The sequence below is a fragment of the Euleptes europaea genome, chromosome 9 (assembly GCF_029931775.1).
Source record: "Euleptes europaea isolate rEulEur1 chromosome 9, rEulEur1.hap1, whole genome shotgun sequence".
Taxonomy (NCBI): domain Eukaryota; kingdom Metazoa; phylum Chordata; class Lepidosauria; order Squamata; family Sphaerodactylidae; genus Euleptes; species Euleptes europaea.
This window is the reverse complement of record NC_079320.1, coordinates 84,001,853-84,027,967: the sequence shown is the minus strand read 5'-3', so window position 1 is coordinate 84,027,967 and position 26,115 is coordinate 84,001,853. Positions and strand designations below refer to the sequence as shown.

Genomic DNA, 26,115 nt, shown 5'->3' with positions numbered 1-26,115 from the left:
GCAAGAGGGATATAATAAAATATTGAGCAGCTATGAAGAGAGCAGGATTTCTGACCATGCTCACTGATAAGAAAGCAAACCAGAAGAGAATATGGATGCCTTTTTACCAAAACACACACAGAAAAAACATGAAATGCAAATTGAACATAAAGGCAAATTTGATATGCTGCATTTGGAGAGAAACTGTCAGCAAACACAGAGGGGAGCTGCTAGAGAAGAAAAGCCAACACACCAAAGTCCAGAATAATTATCAGCGCACTCCTGAGTCAGGGGGGGGGGGAAGTAGAGGCGCGCCCGGGGATGGCACAGCTGGGCCGCCTCCTGATTGGTTTGCTGGCAGGCGCAGCAAGTCGAAAATGTTATTTTAGTGACACCACCGTGGAACTGCTCCATACAGTTCCACAGGCCTGCGCCTCCCTTTTTGCAGGTGCAAGTTTGCATCGGCAAAAGGGTGTGTTTCCAGGGCGAAATGGCTCAGGGAGCTGACTTAAGTCAGCCCAGCCCCCTGATGCCAGCACGAGCCCTTGCACTGGGGGAATGCTGCTGGTGAGGCTGCACTGGCGGCTCTCTCTGCTGCGCTGCTCCCCAGAGCCAGTGTAAGTGGCTCTGTGCCAGCATTAGTGCCAGTGTAGCCGGCACTACTAATGTAGCACTAATGCTGGCGCAAGGGCCATGCCAGCTCCTTTCCCTTTTGGCCCCCCCTTCAGGATTGCTCTACCCATATCATCCTACATGCTATCTGTTTGGTGTATGTATTATTCTCTTCTCATTATTCTGCTCTGCATTGTTTTCTACTTATTTAATACCATATTCTGCATTAACAGATCACTTCTAATACTTTTTAATTGTTTCAAATTTGTGTAATCCTACTCTGATTGCTTTATTAGATTTCTCATCCTAGTGACTGCATTGACTTACCTTGCATAATCTGCCTCGAGTCTCAGTGAGAAAGGCTATAAGTTAAAATAAATAAATAAGTGATTGGCAGCCTCAAATGGGCCGGCCCCAGATGTTATAGCCTCTTTGGCTCCCTTGCACCTCTCTCAAATTGTGACAGGCCTAACACATGACAAAGGCCACACCTTGGACTTAATCTTTTGTACTGGGGCTCTGATGGCAGGTCTTATTCCAGGGTTAGAGATTTGGCCTGAACCATGCCTGACCGTTATCCACTGAAGGCAAGGGTGAATTTGGAACCAACAGCCTGCAAAAGGGGAGGCAGTTAAAGTGATCCACCCATGGAGGCTCATGGATTCTTCTGGATTCCAAAATGCTCTGGGGGATTTTATGATCCCAAACACTTGCCCTGTTGAGGCTGCGGTGGGAGCTCGGAATGTGAAACTTCTCAAAGCTATTGACAAGATTGCTCCTTGTCAACCTCTCCTACCCTTGGGGAGGAAAGCCTCACTGTTAAATGGCTGAAAACAAATGAATGGAAAATTAACCCAGACAAGACGGAAGTGAGGATGGTTGGGAAGGTAGGTGAGGTAGGTGAGGCTGAGAGAGTTCAGAGAGAACTGTGACTAGCCCAAGGTCACCCAGCAGGATTCATGTGGAGGAGTGGGGAATCAAACCCGGTTCTCCAGATTAGAGTCTGCTGCTCCTAAGCACCTGCTGCTGGACGGTACTAATATATGCTTTGGGGCGGGGGTAGTAAAAGAGTAAGCATTACTTTTTCAAGCAAAATATCTTGAATAGACAAAATAATGAAGCTAAAATCTTTTCTTTGGAAGTCTAATATTGTAAATGCAGGGTGAGATAGCAGTTTTAAAAATTCTGTTCTGCCACCTGCTGTCTGAAGTGGTTCAGTTGGCCAGCCAGTTGCTGAGCATGCAGTTGGCTCTAACATCTTCAATCTAATTATGTACCAAACTGGAAGCTATCAAATAAAGCAGCTCTTGTTATACAGAAAGCTCTTGTTATACTTTTTCCCTACTGCAGACTGGAATCCACAGCTTGAAGCTTGACCCTCCTTCCCAATTAACACTCCTCTGTGTGCACAGTGGAGGCAGCCCCCCCAGCACAGAACTCATCTCTAGCAACTGGAGCTTTTCAGCTCACTGAAGGATGCTGGTCTTGCATGAGCAGAAGCTCCTAGAGTCAAAGGAATGCTTTATCCAGCAGAAGACCTCCTCCGCCACAGAAAAGGGTGCCCCGCAAGCAGAAGGCGGCTCAGGATCCAAGCCCATTTGAGCAACACACACAGTTTAGGTTCAGTAAATAATAAACTACATCATGTCCATACAGCAATAAAAAATATGCTGAGTGCAACTCCACAATACTTGCCTGATTACAAAAGAAGAAACGAGAAGGATTGTGGCAAAGCAGCTCCGCTGACAATCCGCATTTTTCTTCTGTCTTTGGTGCATTTCCCCACCGCAGTTTTCACAGCAACGACACATGCAGAAACAAAGCCCTACCAGGGGCAGCAGCAAAACAAATAGGAGCCCCAATGTGGCAGAAACCACAAACCCGATTTCATAGTACACCGCCTGCAGGTCACACAGAAAGAACAGCAAGAGGAGATATTAGAGCTGAAATGTACATGGCCACATCAAGCTTCATTGTTACTGTCATTTATTTGCCCTAACCCAAGGTCAATAGGCAAAGGGAAGGGGCTGTGGGGGGAGGTAGTTGTGAATTTCCTGTATTGTGCAGGGGGATGGACTAGATGACCTTCTTGGTCCCATCCAACTCTATGATTCTATCCTGATCTCACCAGATCTCGAAAGCTAAGCAGGGTCAGCACTTGGGAGACCTCCAAGGAATACTCTGCAGAGGAAGGCAATGGCAAACCACCTCTGCTTCTCACTTGCCTTTAAGGCTGGGGTAGCGACAAGTCCACTGTGATTTGACGGCACTTTACACACACACACAAGGACAAAAGGCAAGATGCTGGTGAGGTCTGCAACTGGACTCTGCAGTCTTTTCCAACTAGAAACAGCCACATGGGCCCCTAATACCAGGATTGGCGATAAGGTTGCCAACGCCAGGTTAGGAAATTCCTGGAGATTCCTGGGGGTGGAGCATGGGGAGGGTGGAGTTTGGGGAGGGGAGGAACTCAGCAGGGATGTGGTGCCCTGGAATCCACCCTCTGAAGCTGCCATTTTCTCCACAGGAGGCCATCTCTGTCATCTGGAGATCAGTTGTAATTCCAGGAGAACTTCAGGCCCTGCCTGGAGGCTAGCAACCCTGACTGGGGAAGGGAGGAGTGAGGGGCTTTTTGTGCTTCTACTTGCACAGTGGTTTGACCCAAAGTGTCACACGACCCTTACAGTAGGTTTGGAAGCAAAAATAAGTGTGTATGTGATGGACATCCTAAACTGAGTCAGAGACCCACATGACTACTGTTTCTATCTAGAAATAATGTTTCTAAACTTCTATTTAGAATGAATGGAATGATCCAAGCTTCTGCTTCGGTGCTACTTCTCAACCACCAAATCAGTTACTCCCAAACTACCTGTTAGAGCAGCTGGCTTTGGCCATGAAGCATTAAAATCACCATGTTGGATGGATCCACCCCTCTACATTTGCCAGGGCAGAGGGGCCCCTTCATACTCAGAAAATAAGGACTCCCCTTCATACTCAGAAAATAACTCCCCACCCCAGCTGACAGAAGTGGAGATTCCCAGACTTGCGGCTGGTGCCCAGAAAGCACCGCTGGCCCTTTGCCCTCGACTGAATGACAAACAAGGGGAGGACACTTAACCAGGGCAAAACTAACCTAATGCAAGGAGGATTTCAGCCCATCATTCTAGGAATTCATCAAGAAAACATACACAAACACATTTTAAAGTGTAAAATGTGCTTCCAATTTTAATTCTAGCCCTCCACCACCACCCCGATACAATTTATATCCAAGGGGAAATGGCTAGGAGTGTTTTTCAAAACGACACTTTGAAAAGTTGTCTGATTGCACTTGGGAAATTCTGCAACCAAATGATAGCTAATGAGAGACAGGCCTCCTTGTGCAGAGGCTAGGCTTGTCAACTCTGGTTTGGGAAATCTGGAGACAGTGCCAGGGGAGGGTTGAGTTTGGGGAGGGGACACCATAGAGTCCACCCTCTAAAGATTTCCTCTATGGGAACTGATCTCTGTAGTCTGGAGATAAGCCCATTCATTTCAATAGGAGTAAATCTGCATAGGATTGCACTGTTAGAGGGATAAGACCAATTCATAGAAGAAATACATCTAACAGTCAGAGACAGATTTGACAGCTAGATGGAATCTCCAGAGTCAGAATAAATGTGATTTGAATAATTTGGGGAGGGCAGCTGAGGAGACCTACTACGTTTGTGCTTTCTGGAAACAGCCAGCCACTGTTGGGAAATAGCACTGGAGGAGATGGAACTTAGGCCCTCAGTTATTGCCTCAACCAAGCCAAAGGCAGGCGACATATGAAGGCTCCTCTAGCCAGAGGCAGAAGCTGAGGCAGCTGGGCTGAGAGTCTGCAGGACCCAGAGTGTCTAAAGAGTTGCTGTTTCCTGAGTGAGGAGGGCTGGTGTGCTGGCTAGCTGCCAATGCTCAGGTCTCCACTTGCAGTGTCTCTGAGATACTGCTCCAGGCGGTTGGCAACAGCAGGGAGAGGGTAAAGCAGAGTCCAAAGAACAAGTCCGTTTGTCAAAGCCAGAAATCAGAGTCCAGTACTTGCCAAATCAGAGTTACAGTTCGTAGTCCAGGTAGCCGGTCCAAGGTTGAGGTTACAGTTCATAGTCCAGGTAGCCGGTCCAAGGTCGAGGGTCACGGGGAGTCAGAGGTCCAAATAGCCAGTCCAAGGTCTAAAGGCACAGAGTTGTTCAGGCGTGGGAGGCAGCCGGTTGCTCAGGTATGCACTGTGTTGCTTCCTCGACCCTGGGCTGTTCAGCTGAGGCTGTTCTGGCATCTCTGTCAGTCCTCCTCCTGCAAGGACTCACTATTCTGCTGCTGTTCCAGCACACGCCGGTAGGCTTCCAGCCGGGCACTATGTCTTTTAGCCACCAGTGCCTACCTCTGCTGCTACCTCCACCTGTCAGCCTTTGCTGCCTTAGTAGCTTGAGGGCTCACAGCTGGGCCACTGGATCCAGGCTCTGAGCAGGACGGGGTTGGTTCTGCCATGACTTCTGACTGTAAGTCTTGTGTCTGCTCTGGAGAGTCACCAGCTTCAGGGCTGTCAGCCTCCTTGCAAGGCTGTGCTGAATCAGGCCCCACTTCAGGCTGCGAGGTCAGAGGCAGCTCCATTGGGGCTGAATTCTCCTGGTAGAGTTCCTCCTCTGAGGAGGACCCATTCTCCAGGGACTGTCCCAAGCAGCTGGTGTGACTGGAGTTAATTGCTGGCCCTGCCTTCTGCTGGTGGCTGTTGAGGGGTGGGACTAAGAGCTGTTCAATAAGAAGGCTCCTCTCGCCAGCGGAAGAAGCTGAGGCAGCTGGGCTGAGAGTCTGCAGGACCCAGAGTTTCTAAAGAGGTCAGTGCAAGTTTTTGCTTTTTTTCTCAGCTGCTGGGGAGTTGTTGTGAGAGAGTAGCGGGTGAGGGGTGCTTGGAGGTTGTTGTGAGAGAGTAGCGGATGAGGGGTGCTTGGAGCCTGCTGGAGAGGGGGTTCTGAGTAGTTCCCTTTGTTCTTCTGATTAGTTGCTGTTTCCTGAGTGAGGAGGGCTGGTGTGACTGAGGCTAATTGCTGACCCTGCCCTCTGCTGTTGGCTGTTGATGGGTGGGACTGAGAGCTGTTCATTAAGAAGGCTCCTCTTGCCAGAGGCTCTTGCCCTGGGGTCCTGTAAGCAGCTGACAAGTTTCTACATTTTTAATGTGTTGAGTGTTCTTGCTTCTTCATGAAAGGGAGCCTTGAGAGGCAGTTTGTCAGGGGAACTATCAGAGTAGTGCAGGAAAGAAACTGAACAACTTCAGCAATGGATCACAGTAGTGTGGCAGCTGAGGCAGTAACATGCAAGGTCTGTGGCATGTTTGTATTCTTACCTGAGGGTAACAATAATTACACTTGCAGCAAGTGTAAGTTGGTAGCCCTGCTGGAGGAGAAGATACAGGGACTTGAGGCAAACTTGTCCGCACTCCATTTTATAAAGAAAGGTGATGAGTTCATGGAGAGAACGCGTTAAGCACTCTTTAGGGGAACAGCAGGAGGAGAGTAAGGAATCTTAACAAATGGATGTGCAACCAACACAGGAGGAGGGTACATGGAAGAATGGGACCCGCAGGAGCAGGAAAATCAGGACTCATTCTGATCCTCTGTTGCTCAGTAATCGGTTCCAGGATCTCCCCATAGATACTGATTCTGGACCACTGAAAAAAGGGCTACCCCCCGCAAAAAAAAAAAAGCTTGAAATTTTTCAGGCTCTTGCGAATGAGAGAACGTGACCTTCGGCTCCCCAATTTAGGAAGAGGCGTGTTCTGGTAATTGGGGATTCCCTACAGAGAGGGGTAGAGTCTAAAGTGTGCCGACTGAACTTGTCATCTCGAGAGGTCTGCTGTCCACCAGGTGCCACGCATTCAGGATGTGCCAGAAAGGGTAGGAAGACTCATCAAGCCCACAGATTATTACCCTTTCCTGCTCATTCATGTGGGAACAAATGATACTGCCCAAATGCGCTCTGGGTAAGAAGGTGAAGGACCTGGGGGCACAGGTTGTATTTTCATCATTTCTGCCTGTCGAAGGTCGTGGCTTAGTAAGGGAAAGAAGAATACTACAAATTAATGACTGGCTGTGTGGATGGTGTCATCAAGAAAGGTTTGGATTTCTGGACCATGGCTTATGCTTTCTTGCAAGGGAAATGGTGCTCAATGTGGCATAAACAGAACTCAAGATGAGGGAAGGGAGTTGCAGCCTAGGATTGGCATTGGGGTAGTACACAAACACCTAGTTTCTTGAAATGAAACAAAGTCCTCAGGCCCAGATGAATTGCATGCAAGGGTACTCAAAGAACTTGCAGATGTAATTTCTGAGCCTCTGTCCATTATTTTTGAGAATTCTTGGAGAACAGGTGAGGTGCCAGAAGACTGGAGTGCAGTAGACATAGTTTCTCTTGATTTCAGTAAGCCTTTTGACAAGGTTCCCCATAATATTCTTGTTGACAAATTGGGAAAATGTGGTTTAGATCCTGATACTTTAGGTGGATCTGTAATTGGTTGACAGATCACACCCAAAGAGTGCTTGTTAATGGTTCCTCATCCACTTGGAGAGGAGTGACTAGTGGAGTGCCTCAAGGATCTGTCTTGGGCCCTGTGTTGTTCAATATCCTTATAAATGATTTGGATGAAGGAATAGAGGAGATGCTTATTAAATTTGCAGATGATAGTAAATTGGGAGGGGTAGCAAATACGGTCGAAGACAGAGCCAGGATATAGGGTGATCTTGACAGGCTGGAGAATTGGGCTAAAACCAATAAAATGCATTTCAACAGAGATAAATGTAAAGTTCTGCATTTAGGTAGGAAAAATCAAATGCATAATTATAGGATGGGAGAGACTTGTCTGAGCAGTAGTGTGTGCGAAAAGGATCTTGGGGTCTTAGTAGACCAAACACTGAACATGAGTCAGCAGTGTGATGCAGTAGCTAAAAAGGCAGACTTCACGTAGAGTACTGTGTTCAGTTTTGGGCACCGCAATTTAAGAAGGATGTAGACAAACTGGAAAGTGTCCAGAGGAGGGCAACAAAGATGGTGAGGGGTCTGGAGACCAAGTCCTATGAGAAAAGGTTGAAGGAGCTGGGTATGTTTAGCCTGAAGAGAAGACTGAGAAGTGATATGATAACCATCTTCAAGTACTTGAAGGGCTGTCATATAGAGGAGGGTGCCAAGTTTTCTGTTGCCCCAGAAGGACGGACCAGACCCAATGGGTTGAAATTAAATCAAAAGAGTTTCCGTCTAGACATTAGGAAGAACTTTCTAACAGTTAGAGTGGTTCCTCAGTGGAACAGGCTTCCTCGGGAGGTGGTAAAAGTTCCTTCCCTGGAGGTGTTTAAGAAGAGGTTAGATGGCCATTTGTCAGCAATGCTGATTCTATGACCTTAGGCAGATGATAAGAGGGAGGGCATCTTGGCCATCTTCTGGGCATGGAGTAGGGGTCACTGAGGGTGTGGGGGAAGGTAGTTGTGAATTTCCTGCGTTGTGCAGGGGGGTGGACTGATGACCCTGGTAGTCCCTTCCAACTCTATGATTCTATGAACAAACACAGGTCTTTCAAAAAGAGGAATATTTTTAAAGGAGTTGAATTTTCAGCTGGGCATTTCACTGTCCTTTACCTTTCATGACCCTCTGAGTGGGCTATTGTAATTGACTTGGCTCCCTTAGAATGGCCATTTATGGATATTCTAGTATCTGTGAGGGGGGGGAGAAAGAGTGAGACCAGCTGCCCGGCTCCCTCCTCCAGGGCTAGTTCCAAGCCCATTTCTCACCGGCTACATCTCATCACGCTCCAGTTCTGCTTTCAGTGAATTCGCCCCCAAACTGCCTGAATTCCTCAGTGAAAACAGCTCCTGGTACTAACACTGCCATTTATACCCCGATCCAGTTACTATTTATAAGAAAGGGTTTTGGGGGGAGGGGGGAAGCTGAAATATTTAAAAATTACAAAGCAAATGTTGAGAAGCAAAATTCATAACAGTTATGATAATACTCCAACCAAAGCTGTTAGAAGGAATATCACAGCAACCACTGACAAGAGAAATGAAAACAACACACAGCACATGGTTATTGGTTAGATTAACACAGCATTCCAAGTGACAGTGGGAAAGTCGGGGACAATGAGATGATTTACCTGAAGAGTCAGGACAATATTTTCTGGCTGTGGAGGTCAAGGTAGATGGAAAATGTGAATGATGCGTAGGCAGCATGCATAAAAACAAGGCAAGTGAGCAATGAATAAAACACCCAAAGACAATGCTTACGATGCAATAAGTAATAATAGCACATCAAGCATTTATGGAAAGCAGACTTCACTGTAGTTGCAATTTTTGCAAACTTAACCAAGTTAGGATTTGTGTGTTGTTTACTTTGTGTGGTGCTGAATTATTATAGTCCATGTACCTCTCTGCGCCTTCTTTCAAGCCTCGTCCGAGAGAGGGCCAGTTGTACCACACCCTCACAGTTCTCCAATTTCTTGAATTGTGTGCCAATGTCAAGAATTAGAGCTTAGGGTGGAATTACCTTGTGAAAGGATTTTAAAAACAACAACTCTGGGGGACTATGCAGAAAATCTACTCGTTTTTAACTCTGGCATACTGAGTGTAAAGCGGCAGCAATAGTTATGTCGGGGGTAGAGTCCCCTGTAGTATTTGACTAAAACAATTGCTATTTTTAAAAGGCTGTAAGTTTTCTTTGAAAGTTTTAGTCACGTGCTTTCAGTTATAGCTAGATTTTCACTCACGAAGGCAGACTTGAATGTAATTAGTAATTTTTAGGTTGAGCTTACATGTTGTATTTTTCTAGCTGGTCATTGACCATATTAATAAAAATTGAATTTGAATTGAATGGTCTACTGCTCTTCCCTGCTGTGCATTTAGAAGTAAGCTACCTGTAAATCAGCCTCTACCTGCTCCGTGAAAACAAGCTTCTGATTACAGAACAGGATTCAGAGCTGTATTCTGGGAACGTTTAGGGTAGTATATTATGTAGTTATTATGTGGGAGCCAGCGTGGTGTAGTGGTTAAGAGTGGTCGTTTGGAGTGGTGGAGTCTGATCTGGAGAACCGGGTTTGATTCCCCACTTCTCCACATGAGCGGCGGAGGCTAACCTGGTGAACTGGATGTGTTTCCCCACTCCTACACACGAAGCCAACTGGGTGACCTTGAGCAAGTCACATTCTCTCAGCTTCACCTACCTCACAGGGTGTCTGTTGTGGGGAGGGGAAGGGAAGGTGATTGTAAGCCGGTTTGAGTCTCCCTTAAGTGGTAGAGAAAGTCGGCATATAAAAACCAACTCTTCTTCTTATGACACATACCCGTTTGACTTCCTTCAGCCAACAATTACGTCACACAACAAAAAGGGGCTGAATCACATGACAGAAGGCGGCCAAATCACATGACAAAAGGAAAGAGCCTCTGGATAATCAGGTGACCTTAAGAGTAGGGGAGGGATAATTTGGCTATGTAGATGGATTGGCCCAACTTCGAATTAGCTGCATGAACCCCATATGGCCAATCCTGGAGCCTCTGGTATGGTTTGAAACTCTGGTGTCTGTTTGGGTGCCATTCAACTATCCTTGTCTATTTGGGGACCACTGATCAGCCGTAACTTCAGAGAAGCATTTATCAACACGACAGACATAAAGCCATGCAGCCTGTGCTCAAGTGCAGTGACAATAGCCAAATTTTATTTGAAAACAGACCATCTGCTCAACATATTCTATGACATCTCAGTGCCCTTCAAATATTCAGATACGCAAAGGAGCTATCCTAAATTTGTTTAACTATTTATGAAGGGAACATTATAACGGAAGACCGTTTAGGGGAGTTTATGAAACTCCTTGTGACTTTTGGTGCTAACAAAGCATTAGTACTATCTACGTTCAAGGGCTGTCCAACATTCTGCCAAACAATTCTCACCTGACCTGAATAAAAACAGGGGAAAAGATGACTTGCATTGAAAAAAGGAAAACAAACATTACCAATGGCGTTAAAAGAATCTGCTCTGTGGGGTGAAGTTTTTGTGGGTGTTCTCATTTGCTGTGCTTCAGCCCTCTATTAAAGCTTCAGCTTGCTGAATGCAAAGATGGGTGTGCAATAGTGGAAATTATGGGATGGATCCAAAGGTCCTCTTGTGCTGGCATAATGGCAGGTCTGTCAGTGACGGGGGGGGAGGCCGATTTTCCTCAGTTCCCCCTCCTACTGCAGATCCTCACTTTGCTCCCCATGAGATTCCTGAGAGGGTCCTTTGATTCCTCCAGGAGTAGACTTTCAGGGGAATGTGGGATACAGCAAGAGTGAGACGGCAGGAAAATCCCACTTTGGCAGCTGCACTCCATTGGCGGTGTTTTGGATCCAATCCGAGCACAGGTAATTAAGATTTTTTTCACAGTGCTTTTAGACTATTCAAAAGCCTTCATGCACTTTTTATTTTTGAAGCCTTAAAACTATAAGTGAGCATCATCCCCTTATTACATATGAGGGCTGAGGGAGAGAGAGAGAAAGCAGACATAGTGAATTCAGGGCAAATGAAAGGTTCAAGATGGGAATTCTTCTAATTCATTCTCGCTGGAATGCTACTCCAATTCTCACTTGCGCTGCATTTTGTAACATTTTTTCTCCATATGAGATTTGCATCCTCCCATGGTAACTGGAGTGTGAAGTTAAAACTAACCTAAGTATCTTCTCTTATAGCAAAATACTCCTAGTGTTCTGGGAAGTATGTATAATTCCTTGGCTTGAGACAGTGGGACTTTCCTTCCTGCCAAAATAACTGGGAAGCCCACAAACAAAGCTATGGGAACATGGGAACAGTTGGCAATTTCACAGTCAGAGCCACAACAATACAGAGAACATTATATAAAAGCAGTGGCAGCAGCAATCAGCCAAATCTTTTTTGAAAATATTTAATAATGACACACAAGCTCTGCAAAAGGAAACATTTATAATGCCTTATCGCACAATTTACGAACAACACAGTTTGTAAACTTGATATCCCTAAAATAAACTAAAAGTAGGTTTAGCAATGTTAACAATACTTCTGTTTACAAAGAAATGTCATTAAAACACCACTGTTAGCACAAGAAGTTACCTTTTGATAATCAGCTGGTGTTTTTCCAAACTGTTGCTGTGCTAGTTTTTTTATGAGATCTGAAAATAAAGAACATTCCCAAATTTAAGAATAGGTAACCTGAAAAAAGCCATTGTATACAGGCAATCCTTTGAATGCTGTTTTCAAAATCAAATGCTAATCTAGTATCATTAACACTTTTTATTGAAATAATGCTCTTTGACAATCACATGCATTCAGACACTCAAAGACACAGGATCAACTAAGACACTTTGGTGAAGACATTTTATAGTTCACAGGCAAGTACTCGACAGGCAATGTACTCCTCCCCTTCTCTGTTTGACCTCAGCCTGTGGGGAGAACAGGAGCAGGTCCCTTATGGGAACAGGAGGGGGCCACGCAAGCCTAAAACCCACTCCCAATCTAACTGCAGATATAATGAGATTTGGAAAGCAGAATCAACAAGTTTACAAGGAAACTCTCCACTTATAACAGAAGTCCTGAAAAGCTCCAGGGCTCCCTGATTTTTGCCATGAGACATCTGAAAGCCCAGCTTGAGATGTGATGCTACCATTGTGGTCCATGAATCACCTTGTCCTCTATGTCTCCCTGTGTTCAAACTCTCCTTAACAGGACACGTTTGGTGTAGGAAGTTGGAAACTACTACATAGATCTCAGGGAGGAGAGTATTTGGGGGCTTGGGCTCAGTTTAGCATTCAACTCCTCCTCTGACCCAGATGATCAAATGCTGCAGTTTTACCAACAGGAGTTAACATCTGCAGGTGGCTAAGGTTGCCAATCTCCAGGTGGTGCCTGGAGATCTCCTGCTATTACAGTCGATCTCCAGATGATCAAGATCAGCTCCCCTGGAGAAAATGGCTGCTTTGGAGAGTGGACTCAATGGCATTATGTCATACTGAGGAACCTCCCCTGACCAAACCCCACCCTCCTCAGGCTCCACTGTGAGCTGTAATACCCCTCCTCCCTTTAAAGGGCCTTCTTGGAGGCCAAGGGGTCTCCAAAACTGACACCAGAACAGGGCACGGCTTCCACAAAATTTTTGGGATCTATCTTGTGTGCCAAGCCTAGCCAAGAAGGAGGCTGGCAGCTGACCTTTTCGCTTGACCTGAAGGTGTGATTGGCTTAACCATGGAGCAAGCTAATCCCCACTGGGTCACCCTAAGGTGATTTAATCAGTGCTCCGAGCAGACCATTACTCACCCTCTCTGCACCCATTCCTCCAATCAATCAGTATTCAAGGGAATAGCTGAGGCATTCTCTTGGGACCTATCAAGCCTCTCCTGCCCTTTTGTCCAGAACCCCGGAAAAAGAATCAATTCTGTTTTCTGGCTTTCCTGCCAGAATACCTCATATTGCCTCAGGACCCATTTTAGGGTATAAAAAATGGTCCTTTGGCCCCAATAATGTGTGTGTCCTGGATCCATGCACTCAGCCCCCACCTGCACGCTGGTCATTTTCCTCCTCAGCACTGCTCTCGTGGACATCCCTGAAACTGGTAACTATCACCTTCCCTAAAACGCTATCCAAACCTCCTCCCTCTTCTCTCAGTCAACTCTTGTAAGCCTTGCATTGTTTGAAATATACTTATTTTTATTCATTAATAAAACCCGATTCAATTATAACTACTGCCTGTACTTTTGAGAGTTCTCACCTGGGACAATCCAGGTATACATAGGTTATTGATCCCAGCTACCCCCCCCCCCACTGCTCTGTCTCCAGCTAATTCCCCCAATTTAAGGGGAGACTGCCTGCCCAAGGTAACACCACCCCCAAAATCTCCAGGTATTTCCCAACCCAACCCTACCAAATGGCTGATAGCTTGGAATCTGCTTCATGTGTTTGGACTAAGAGAGTAATTAGAGCAGGGGTACAGAATAAAACAGGAAAGGGAAGGGAGGAAAAAGTAAAAATAAACAAATATTTCTGTGACAAGCCACCACATCTAATACCTGACGCACTAATACATTGTATTTCTAAACTATAATTAAAATGTTCATTACAATTCTATTCTAAAATCAGTATTTTTAATAATCTCCACAATTTCTATTTATCTCTACTGTTGATCTTTGTATTGTTCCTTATCTTCTATTATAGAATGTTATGATACTATATTTTTTACTATAGTCAGATTACATTAGAGTTCATTATCTGCCATTGGATAACTTATTCATTCAGTATAATTAACTTATTTTATAAAAAAACCTCTGTTATATCAAAAAATATAATATTAAATTGGCTACAGATTGTTTCTCTATCCGAATTTATCATAGAAAGGTTGCCACTTGTTCCAGAAATCTTCCAAAGGTCGCTTTTTAATTAGACAAGTTAATTTAGACATCGTAGCAAAATCCATAAGTTTCTGAATCCATTCTTTTTTAGTCGGTGTTCTTGGATTTTTCCAATATGATGCATATAAAAGTGTTGCTGCTGTTGTAGCGTATTGGAAAAATTCTCTTTGTATCGGATTTACTTGTTGAGGAATTATCCCTAATAACATGTATTTAGGATTTAAGTTGAAGCTAATATTTAGTATATCTTCAATGGCTTTGTGTATAATCTTCCAAATTTGCTGACTTTTTTTATAGGTCCACCATTGGTGATAAAAAATACCTTCAGTTTCAGAGCATTTCCAACAGTTTGCTTGATTTGATTTGAACATCTTTTGAAGATCTTTTGGTGACAAATGCCACCTATGGAACATTTTGTACCAGTTTTCTCGTACTGCTTGAGAAGAGGAAAACTTTATCCCTTTCGTCCACAGCCATTCCCAGGTTTCCATTGGAATCACTTCTTCAAAATTCTGCATCCACTTAATCATACACACCTTTACTTGTTTAGATGCTGTTTCTTTCTTTAATAAAAACTTATAAATTCTAGTTAGCAAGTGGTCTTGTGTTTTAATTATCATTTGTTCAAACTCTGTTAGTTTTCTCATGCTTCCTTTTATGTAGCAATCCATTTTTAAACTGAACAATTTTGCGGAGGGTGAACCATGGAATCTCTTGTCTCCCAGCTTGTAATTCTTGTTTAGTTTTCACTGTTCCATCTATGGCAATAAGATCTTGATAAGTGAGTAAATCAAAAATGTTCCTCATCGCAAAATCCAAATACGCTTCTGTCGGAGACATTATTTTTGGAGGGGAGGGACTCAGAGTTCTTTTTAGTGCATTCCAGGTCATCATCAGATGGTCTCTTATGTCAGTGTCGTAGGTTTTTAACTGCGGGTTTTTAAGATCTCCAATTTTCCATAACAAATAGTGTAGTCCTTTCTCCAGTCCGTTTCTTTCCAATCTTATCTTGCGATCTTCTGGTTGTAATATCCAATCTGTCAAAGTCACCAATGCGGCCACTTGGTAATACAGCTTTGAGATTTGGAACTGCCAGTCCACCTCTCTCTTTTTCATCTTGTAAAACTGTGAATCAGATTCTTAGTCTTTTTCCATTCCAAATGAATTTATTTACCTTTTGTTGCCATTTCTGTATGTTTTCAAGTTTAATGGTAATAGGGAGTGTTAAGAAAAGGAAGTTCAGTCTGGGTAGAACATTCATCTTCACAACTGTGATTCGTCCCAATAACGATAACTTTAGTCTGTTCCACCTTTCAAAATCCTTCTCAATATTCTCTCATACCACTTTATAGTTCAGTTCATATAATGTATCCCCAGCTGTCAATATTGATTCTAAAGTGTCTGATAAACCAGTTCTAGAGAGACCGCATTCTCAATCTAGCATATGTCATGAGTCAGCCTGCAGAGACCTCCTCTGACGAAGAGGAAATAGAAGCCAGAACAGAGGGACATCCTCAGGCAGAAGTCCCACAGGAACAACCACAGGGCCTACAGCCTGCCAGAGTAGAAGATCAGCCAAAGTCAGGAGAGGACTCACCATGCCCGCAGCCTGCCAGCTCAAGGACTCCAGTTTGACCTGACACCTTGCAACATGCAGTGTCTCCAGAGGCCTTGCCAAGGCCACTGGAGCAGAGAAGAAAACACGTTCTACTGGCAATGTAGCAGAGACGGCAGAGTGCTAGACTGAAGGCTTTACAGAGGAACCTCCCCAGTAGCAGTGATGAGGAAGAGCAGGGCTGAAGCACCACCTGTGAACTCAGCCTCATCAGCATCAGCTGGCTCTGCTATAGCAGCAGGGGAAGGGATTTAAGCCATCAGTGAGGCTTGGCTGTTGTGCAAGCAACTTGTCACCAACCTCTTTGTGTACCGGCCTTGTTTCCCTGCTATCCTTTGGATTCCTGGTATCCTGACTTCTCGGACTGGCTCTGACTAATGCCTTGGACTTCCCTTGCCTGTATTGCTATCTCGGACTCTGCCTTCACTGTGAATGACCTTGGACTGTTCTCCAGACTACGCTTACAGCCCTCACTCCTCGCCTGCACCACGACACATAAGGCACAACAGAAGTAGTTGAAGCCATCAGTCCCAAATGTTTTTGAATAGCCACTGCCTTTTGGTGTTGTTTCTTAGAGAAGAGAAACACCAGAGTTTGAATAGACCTAATTCTGGAGATGGGGAGAAAGGCCGAACCCTCATCTGCATCAAGGGTCGCACCAATAAAACCCATCCTTCTAGATGGTACCAGTTTAGATTTCTTATGATTAATAATGAATCCCAGGGAGGAAAGCGTTTGTCACCAAGGCAATGGAGACCAGTAAATTCTCCTTTGAATCCCCTACCAACAGCCAATCATCCAGGTAGGGAAAAATTGCATTACCCTGAGAGGCTAAGTACTCAACCACTTCGGCTACCACTTGGTGAAGACCCTAGGTACCGTGGCCAACCCAAAAGGGAGGACAGAAAACTGGTGTATCTTCCCAGAACATTGGAACCGGAGAAACTTTCTGCATGAGTGGTGAATCAAAACATGGAAGTACGCATCCTTGAGATCAAGGACCGCAAACCACATGTGATGAGAGAGTAGGGGGAGCACCTCCTGTAAAGACAGCATCCTGAACTTTCTAATGTGTATGTACTTGTTCAGGTCTCTCAGGTCTAATATGGGACGTTTACCACCATCCTTCTTATCCACCAGGAAATACCTGGAGTAGAAACTATAGAGGCGCTTGGTGGGCGGGACGATCTGAACAGCGCCTTTAGACACCAATTCCTCCACCTCTCACACATGTTCTGCTGGAGACGGGTGCTGCACGTAGGGGGGTAGGGTGCATGGGGGGGTAGAAAGGAACTCCTAATCGTAACCACAGCGAATATTCAAGACCCAAGAGTCATGAGTAACTTTAAGCCATTTACTGATGAACCTTTGCAACCTGTCACAGAACATAGGTGCACCATGAACAACATCAACATCTAGTCATGCACTTTTCTTAGACTGGTCAGGGGGTGAGAAACCTCTCTTCTTCCCCCTTCCCCTGGGGTGATACTTCCTCCCTTGTTGCTGGGGGATGTATGGCCTAGACTGGGCCTGTTGGTAACTCCGGTATTGCACCCACTGGTATCTATTAGACCTGGGGTAATAGGAGGAATTCTGCCGATGGTAAGGCCTGGGTTTGTGCCTGAGTAATACCCAAGGATTTTCCCGTGGCCTTCTGCTTACGTATGTTATGCAAGCCTTCATCCGTCTGCTCGTGAAAGAGCTTTTGTATCAAAAGGTAAGTTTTCTACTCTTGCCTTGATGTCAGGAGGCAGTATGGCAGAACGTAACCAGGAGTGCCTTCTTAGTGCTATGCTAGAGGGAATGACTCAACCAGAGCAGTCAGCTGTGTGTCTGGCTGCAGCCATCTGGTGCTTACCAAGTCTGCTACCCTCCATCTAGAGTACCTTAAGCAGGGTCTTTTTATCCTCTGGGAGGGACTCTAACACTTCAGACACCCTATTCCAGAGGTCCATTTGGTATCTACCCATTAATGCTTCGAAATTGGTAACCCTAACTCCTAATGAGCCGGAGGAGTACAACTTCCTCCCCAGTGTGTCAAGCTTGCGCCCTTCCTTATCTATGGGCGCAGAATGTGCCCCTGATTGGTATTTAGCTGCAAGCACATCTGTAATTATGGAATTGGGAGAGATGCTTGTACAGGAATTCTGCCTCATCTTCACACACCTTGTAAAGGCTCTCAATTTTTTTGACCGATGGCATAACCGAAGCTGGTCTTTCCCAGGTTGCCATAGCTACATCACTTATCCTCTTTACCAAGGGAAACTTAGGGGGAACAGCATCAGGACTATACAAAACGCCCATAATCGGGTCCGATGGTCTCGGATCCGATTGAGTAATATCCAGGCTAAGGACTTTGGCCATCCTAATCAACTGCTCAGTAAACTGCTTCAAGTCCTCAGTTGGAGACACCGGGGTGGGATCTCCAACAGCGTCATCCGGGGAGGGGAGTGATGCATCCTCTGACCTGAGATTGGATCCATACTCGTCTTCCCCTTCCTCCGGATCTGACTGATGGTCTCTAAATTCAGTCACTTGCCTCCGTAGGGTAGCGGAGTCAGCTGGAGCAGCAGCAGCAGATGCCAAAGGGAGCTGAGGGAGCATGCCTCTCTGGGTTGTGGTGATGGCGAAAGCCACATGCCGAATGCCATGGAGGGCGACAGCACCGACATGCTGACCAGTCTTGGTAGTAGCGGTGGTGGTCATAGTACGGTTCCTTAAAACGAGTGTCCTCTCGCTCGGATCCGAACTCATGGAAACCTGCTGCACTATAATCCTCGTCCGAGGAGAAATGCATCTCCAACCTCAAAGGAGAGGAAGTAATTGGGCGCCGTTTAGCAGGTAGGTCTCTACTCTGCCGGCGGGATGTAGGGCTTCCACCCCTTACTGGGAGGTCTTCCCCTGCAATACCACCCTGGCGCTGAGATGACTCATGCTGCAGCGAGACGAAGGGGGAGCGGGGTGAACCCAATCTTTGCCCTGAAGGCGCTTGATGTCTAGGAGCGATCATAGGTGGTATTGGTTCTTTATTACCCGGAGGAGAACATGGGGGATCAGGGAGAGCCTCTCCAGGCTCCAATAAGCTCTCCAAAATTAAAGAAGGCGATCGCAAGTCCCCAGGTGATTTAGAGGGGGACCGGATCTGACGACTCGACTCCGGATGTTTGGAAGTTACGTCAGCACTGTCCGATTTCAAACCCAATGCCTCTTTAGACGGTCTCTCAACGCCATCAGACCTCGACCCCAAAGATTTCTTTGATGCAGAAGATTTTTTTTGGTGAGGTCTTATCCTTCTTCTTTTTCTTTGTAGGTGGTTCCGAAGCAGCCCTACAGTCATCTACAGGACGACCTTCCACAGGCTTCGGGAGGGCAGAAGTTGAAGCAGTAGCCGGTGAACGGGCACCATCTTCCCCTGAGGGCAGCCGGAGAGATTTTTGATACAAGGCCGATTTAAGCCTGTCGTCCCTATCCTGACGGGCTTTTTTGGTAAACCGGGAGCACAGATGGCAAGAGGCCATGACGTGCCCCTCACCCAGGAACAAAAGATAGTCCTTGTGCTCATCGCTGGAGGCCATCCTGGCCCCGCAGTTCCGGCACTTTTTGAACAAAGCCATGCTCAAAAATTAAGCGAAAAGAAAAAAATAAGAAAATAACACTAACAAAAACAGTACGAAAGATACCAACTGGAACTGTTTCCGACCAAGGAAGCGTAGCCCCCTCAGTCCTCAATAGTAATCGCTGACAAACACGTCCTCTCCTCGCGGTGGCAAAAAGAGAACTGAGGGAAGAGTGCTCTCTGCCCCTCCTTTCATGTGACGTTTGGGTGGGAAAAGCCGTTGGGCTCATTCACGTACGGAGGGGGAGGGAGCGCTCTTAGGGAGCTTAACTCTTCTAAAAAGCTGACTAGTCGTCTCCGTGGCTGGCGTGTGCAAGCGCAGTACCCATATGGGACTGCACAGAAGCCACGAAGACGAACATGGACCCCTGTAGGTAGGCCAGTGATACGAGACGAGCCTGAAAGACCTTGGCAGTGGATCTTGCCATGAGAGAGATTCTTTTGACTTTTTCTTCGGGGAGAAAAAGGTTGTCGATTGTGGTGTCTATGATGACCCCTAAGTGGGGGATGCATTGAGATGGGATTAGTTGACTTTCCCCAATTTATTAAGTAAACTTGCTGTTCCAGAACTTGCATTACTCTGGATGTGTGTGTTATAGACATCTGTCTGGAAGGGGCACATATCAGCAGATCGTGTAAGTAAGGGTGCAGCTGGATCCCTTCTTTTCACTGTGCCGCTACCAGGGTCACCAGTACCTTTGAAAAAACCCTTGGCACTTGTCCCAGGCCAAGGAGAAGGGCCCTGAACTGAAGGTGGAGGTCCATATATGTGAAACTGAGGAGTCTCCAATGTGTGGGGTGGATGGGGCGTGCAGGTCTATGGATGTCATGTAGGAGTCGTGTTGCAGGGCCTCCAATATGGATGAGAGGGTCTCCATCTTGAAGTGCCTGGCTTGCACATACCTGTTGAGGTATTTTAGGTCCAGGATGGCCCTCCAGTCCCCATTCTTCTTGGGGACTGTGAAAAATATTGAGTACATTCTGGCGTGACGCTCCTTTGGAGGGACGACCTCTATGGCCCCGATCTGCAGGAAGTGTAAAATGGCATCCAAGGTTCTTGCATGTTTGGCACATTATCGAGAAGCTGGGGAAGGCACAAAACGATCTCACGGATTGGACTTCAGTTCTATAAGGTATTCTTTTCCATTACTTGAAGTACCCAGGCGTCCAGCTGGGTAATGTCCCATCGTGGGAGGAATTGCTGCAGTCTTCCTCCCACAGGTGCAGACTTGACATCACTGCTTTCCTGTTTTGGGAAATTTGTCTCCTTTATTTCCCTGGAATTGTTGGTGTTGGAAGGGACGGGAGAAGCATCCTGGGCGGCGAAAGGATAGTTGATTGCTGGACCAGGGAGGTTGCCTATGATCTTGCCTGAAGCGTGGCAGGGTATGGGACAAACGAAAGGGCTGCTGAAAGCTTTTGCCTTCCTTTCTATAGGGCTTAGGCATGATGAATTTTTTTATCCACTGTGTCGGTCAGCATCCTATCAAGGTCATCTCCAAATAGCTTTCCACCCTGCAGGGGGTAGGCCAGTAGAAGAGATTTAGATTTGAAGTCTGCCTGCCAGGCCCTTAGCCAGAGGGCCCTGCAGATGGCTGCATTGGCAGCTACGGACCTGGCTGAGAAGGAGAGGGAATCCAGAGAGAGATCAGCTATGAATGCCAAGGACTTGAGGACCCTGTCTACTCCTTCTGTGATCCTCCTATCTGCTCCAACTAGGAGCTGAGAGAGCTTCTTTGCGAGGGCCTGTGGCTCAGTGGTAGAGCATCTGCTTGGCATTCGGAAGCAGTGGCATAGCGTGGGGGGTGCAGGGGGGGCCGGCCGCACCGGGCGCAACATCTGGGGGGGCGCGCTCGCACTCGCAGCTCTCTGCCCCTGCCTGGCTCACTCACTCACTCTCTCTCACTGCAGTGCTGGCTGTGCGAATCCGATTCGAGCCGCCGGGTCGCCACCCACTGTGAAGGGGGGGGTGCGTGCCAGGCGTGCGGTGCGGAGAGAGAGCGAGGGACTATCTGGGGGAGGGACAGTGCAGCAGCCGCCCAGCGCAGCGCTGAGCGCGGGAGAGAACCAGCATGCAATTGGCTGAGCTGCCGAGCAGGAGGCGGGAGGACTCGAGGAGACGCGGGGAACTGAGTAGAAGCCGCCGCTGCAGGTAAGTTTGGTTGGTTCAACAGTGACGAGACAGATTTCGATCCATATGTAGCTGCTCCAGCTCAACATAAGTTGATGTAAGCCAGTGGGTCTAGCAACCTTTAATTTATTTATTTTTTTTGCTAAAAGAGTAAGGCAATAGGCATGAAGGTGAATAAACATTATGTTAGTAAAGAAATGGTTATACAATGAAGGGGTGCTAAAAGTCCAGCAAGGCAAGAAAGTGATTTCTTTTTTTAGAATTTTAGCAGAATACTACACCTATATCATGCCATACAAAAAAGAATCTGGTGCACAAGGCAGGAAAAGGAGAAAAATAGAGACAGAGCAACAAGCTAAGTTAGCTGGAAGCCTTCACCGGTTTTTGGTGAGTACTGCTGAAATTACAGCAGGACCATCAGCAGCACCACAGGAGACTCATAATCCTGATCCTGTGTCGGTGGACATTCCTGTTCCTGCATTAGAAGCAGAGACAGTTTCATCTAAGGATGTTTATACTCAGCCAAATCTGCCAGAAAATATTGACCAAAAAGTTTATACTGATATTGGCTATTGGCCTGAAACCATGGATGAAACCTTGAAAACTGAACTTGTCAGGCGAAGGACAGAGGAACTGCAGAATAAGGATGCATGGTTTCCAAGAGACAGTAATGGCAGGTCATTTTCCAAGGATTGGTTCTACATACATTTGGAGAATGGTGAGACTATGTTAAGGACATGGTTGGTGTTTTCTCCTGTAAACAATGCTGCATATTGCTTTCCTTGCATGCTTTTTCAGAAGGCTAAAGGGAAAAGTTCATTTGGAAAGTCAGGTGGATTTAATCTTGCTGGGATGCATGCAGTTGGTGTTGGGACAAAGGCTGTTACTTTCTTTGGCACTGTGGAAAAGGTGTATGCATTTTTCTCAAGCTCCACCCACAGGTGGGATATCCTTAAGAAACATGTACCAATTCGTGTAAAGCGATCGTGTAACACAAGATGGAGTTCAAAGCATGAAGCTGTATGCGTACTTGCTGAACACACTGAGAAAATAATAGACGCTTTGGAAGCGTTGAGAGATGGGCCGGAAGAAACCTCTGAAACCAGGGGTGATGCAGGAAGTCTTTTAGTTTGCATAATCACATATGTTTTTTTCTCTTTCTTGCATTTTTGGAACCCAGTACTAACCGAAGTAAATGATACTCAGATCTACCTGCAGCAAGAAGGACTTGCGCTTGATCAATGCGTGCAAAAGTTAAAAGCATTGGCTTTATTTTGTCATGAAAAACGTGATAGTCTAGTGTCAAAGGCAACTGAGAAAGCTCTGCAGGTATGCAAAACCTATTGCATACCTACAGAGAGAAGAGTTGGAAGACGCAAGAAGATGGATGGTGAGAACAGTTGCGATGCTGGCTTGACCTTAATACAGGAAACAAGCAGAGAACAACTGGAAGCAATTGATCAGCTCCAGGCAGAAATTAAAAAACGTACTACCCAGATGAATATGCTTCACCAGAGATTTGCTTTTTTGCAAATCCAAACATTGTTGGATACTGAAAAAGATGATTTTATTAAGAAACAAATTCAGCACACGTGTGCTCAGTACACAGAATTGAATGCTGCATCTATGCTCACCGAAATAACTCGACTTCGGCACCACATTATCTTGTATAAGGAGGTCAATCCTGATGAGCAGGTTGCAAACTGGTCAGCTTTAGATTTGCTTCGCTGGGTGTATAAGTGGAAGCTGCAAGAAAGTTTAACTAACTTTGTTGTCACATTAAGAATCTTTCTTACTATCACTGTTTCTACAGCGAGTTGTGAAAGAAGTTTCTCAAAACTTAAACTAATTAAAACATATCAGAGATCTACAATGAGCTAAGAAAGACTGAGTAATCTAGCAATACTGTCCATTGAGAGAGACTTTAATGTAGATTTCAATTCCGTTGTTGAAAAATTTGCGCTAATTAAAAGCAGGCGAATTTAAATTAATCTGTATATACAGATTGATATCTTGCACTTCTATTAAAGAATTACAATTAGAGGTACAGGATTGAGGAAGTTGGCTCCATCTAGCCCAGTCTTGGATCGTCTCCAGGGTATGGTTCCATTTTGATGTTTAGTTTTTGTTCTTGATATTTGTCGTTTACGATGGTTGTGAGACGACATATAATAGCATGGCCCATGCTAGGTTACTACATTTGTAGATTTGTATTCATAGACCTGCTGAAAATGTGGAGAATGTGTAATGCATGTTCGCACTCAATAAAGTGTTTGAAAATAAACTTGTATTTAGATGCATTTTACTTTAATTACATCAGTATTTTCATAACAAACAATACATGTGCTTAGGGGGTAAGGGTTTCTTTAACTAATCTAGTGGAAGAGACTCGAGTGCTAAAATCCACGGGTTAGGGGGCGCAAATTACTTGCCTTGCCCCGGGTGCTGACAACCCACGCTACGCCACTGTTCGGAAGGTCCCAGGTTCAATCCCCGGCATCTCCAGTTAAAGGGACTAGGCAAGTAGGTGATGTGAAAGACCTCTGCCTGAGACCCTGGAGAGCCACTGCTGGTCTGAGTAGACAATACTGACTTTGATGGACCAAGGGTCTGATTCAGTATAAGGCAGCTTAATGTGTTCATGTGTTCTTTGCCCAGGCAATGGATGCCCTGGCTATAATGGCTGCTGTGGTAGTAGCCTGGATTGTTAAAGTAGAGGCTTCATGTACCTTCCTTGACAAAAACTCCATTTTTCGGTCCAGCTGGTCGCTAATGGACCCTACCTCGTCTTCAGACAAAAGGTCTATGGATTGAAGCTCTGTACCAGGGCGTCTACTACCAGCAACTGGAATAGCTCTTTGGCAGAGGATGACATGTCATAGAGCTTAACAGCAGAGGAGAACTGCTTGTTAATAGTGGGCTTATCCCACTCTGATTTGATAACTCTCTGAAAGTATTCTGGCAAGGGGACTTTCTTTGTTTGCTGCTTAACTCTAGGGAAACAGGTTTTTGTCCCTTTGGGCCAGACCTGAGGTTTGGATTCCTCCACTGTGTCAACCTCCTCCGTGAGTTCAACGGCTATTAGTACTTTGGACAGGAGGGACTGATAACATTAGGGACTGATAACAGGAGGGACTGAATCAGCCTGGGCTGATTCTTTTCCTCTAATGAGCACTCTTCCACATTAGAAGTGCATTCTCCCTCCTCTCTAATGCTCCCTTCAGAGGAATAGATTGTCTCCTGTTCAATTAAAGGAGCCTGGGTTGTCTGAGGGTATACAGACTTCAAGGCCACCTTAGTAGGCCAGCGTGTAGACCCTTCTGAATGACTGCAGCAGGGATCCCTACCACTACAGTGGTCAATGGGAGAGCTGCCTGATGGGGAAGGTGGGACAGACCGTGTCTGAAATGGCTGCGAGGTGAAGGGGAATGGTCTTTGGGCAGCAAGAGCCTGACTAATTATGGCCGCCACATTGTCGGTTGTTGTGGCTCTCCCTCCCGCCGCCTCACCTGAGGGGGGGTTACTTCGCTTGGGGAGAGGGCCTGCGGCTCTACCTCAACCTCAGGAGCGGGAGGAAGGCTCTGCAGGTCCGTCGCTGCGGCACCAGAGTTGTTTCTCAAGAACCGCAGCCTTTTCCTGCCCTTTTTGTTCTGGCCGCCATGATGCCTCTTCTGGGTGGCCTTTTTAGGGATGAGCCAATACTCGGCTTGTTCCGCAGGTGGTTCTTGCCACTCCAAAAAATTGAAGGGCTCTTCAATGTCGGGTCGCTGTTGGGCGCAGACCGCGCAGTCCGTGTCGCTGGCAGATGAACGCTGCTGGGCGCATAAGACGCAATTGTGGTCCCCTTCAGAGAGGTAATTGTCTACTTCCCAGCCTCTAGAGGTGGTGGCTGGAGCCATGCCTTCCGAGGCTTGTATGTTGAAAAATATTTGGAGACAAATAGACCACAGAAGGGAAGATAGGAGAAGGCTACAGAAGGGATAAAAGGGGACACCTTTTTTTTAAAAAAAGAAGAATAAGAATTAAGAAGTGAAACAAGACAAAAAAACAGTAAGGCGGATAAGGTAGAAAATTTTCCCCTCTGCTAGCTAGTAGTTTATAGCAGCTATGCTGTACACATGCACTCCCCAGCAAGGCAGGAGGAAAACTGGAAGCTGGGGCTATTCCCGTCTAGGAGACAAAAAGTTGAAGATTAGTCCTGCCTCCCCTAGCAATGGGCATGAATAACCCAAGCTGCAAGAATCCCTTCCCTCAGAGCGGGAATGGTGGCGGTCCTTCTCCTCCCCAAACCCCATCCTCCCCAGGCTCTACCCCAATCTCCAGGAATTTCCCAATCCAAAGTTGGCAACCCTACATCTGGTAACCAAAATTTTGTTCGAAGCGAGGCCAAGTCATGTCCTATGCTTCATCTTCCTGAAGATTATGCAATTGAGTCCATGCAGGATTGTATGAGGGATAGCATGAAGACCATAAGAGGAGAAATAATTTGTTATGAAAACAACTCAAAAGAACAGTAATCAGAAATTTAACTTTATTTATTGATTTAGATAGTTATTTAGACCCTGCTTTTCTTCCCAATGGGGACTCAAAAGTGGCTTATGGTATTACCTCCATTTTCCCCTCACAACAACCTTGCAAGACTATGTGACTGGCCCCAGGACACCCAGTGTGCTTCCATAGCAGAGACGGGAATCTTAACTTGAGGATCTTAACCTGACACTCTAACCACTGCACCACATTGGGGCTACATATGACATACCTTAAT

General features: G+C 46.0%; 1 protein-coding gene across 1 annotated transcript in view; it reads right to left on the bottom strand.

Moving 5' to 3' along the window:
- The window catches only part of PROM1 (prominin 1), a 120,007-nt gene that overhangs the window by 70,681 nt on the left and 23,211 nt on the right, over positions 1–26,115 (bottom strand). The window contains exons 2-4 of the mRNA XM_056855288.1: positions 11,701–11,759; positions 8,744–8,770; positions 2,287–2,492 (exon numbers count right to left, since the gene is read on the bottom strand). Of these exons, the coding sequence (XP_056711266.1) occupies positions 2,287–2,492; positions 8,744–8,770; positions 11,701–11,759 (292 nt within the window). The remainder of the gene's footprint in view (positions 1–2,286; positions 2,493–8,743; positions 8,771–11,700; positions 11,760–26,115) is intronic.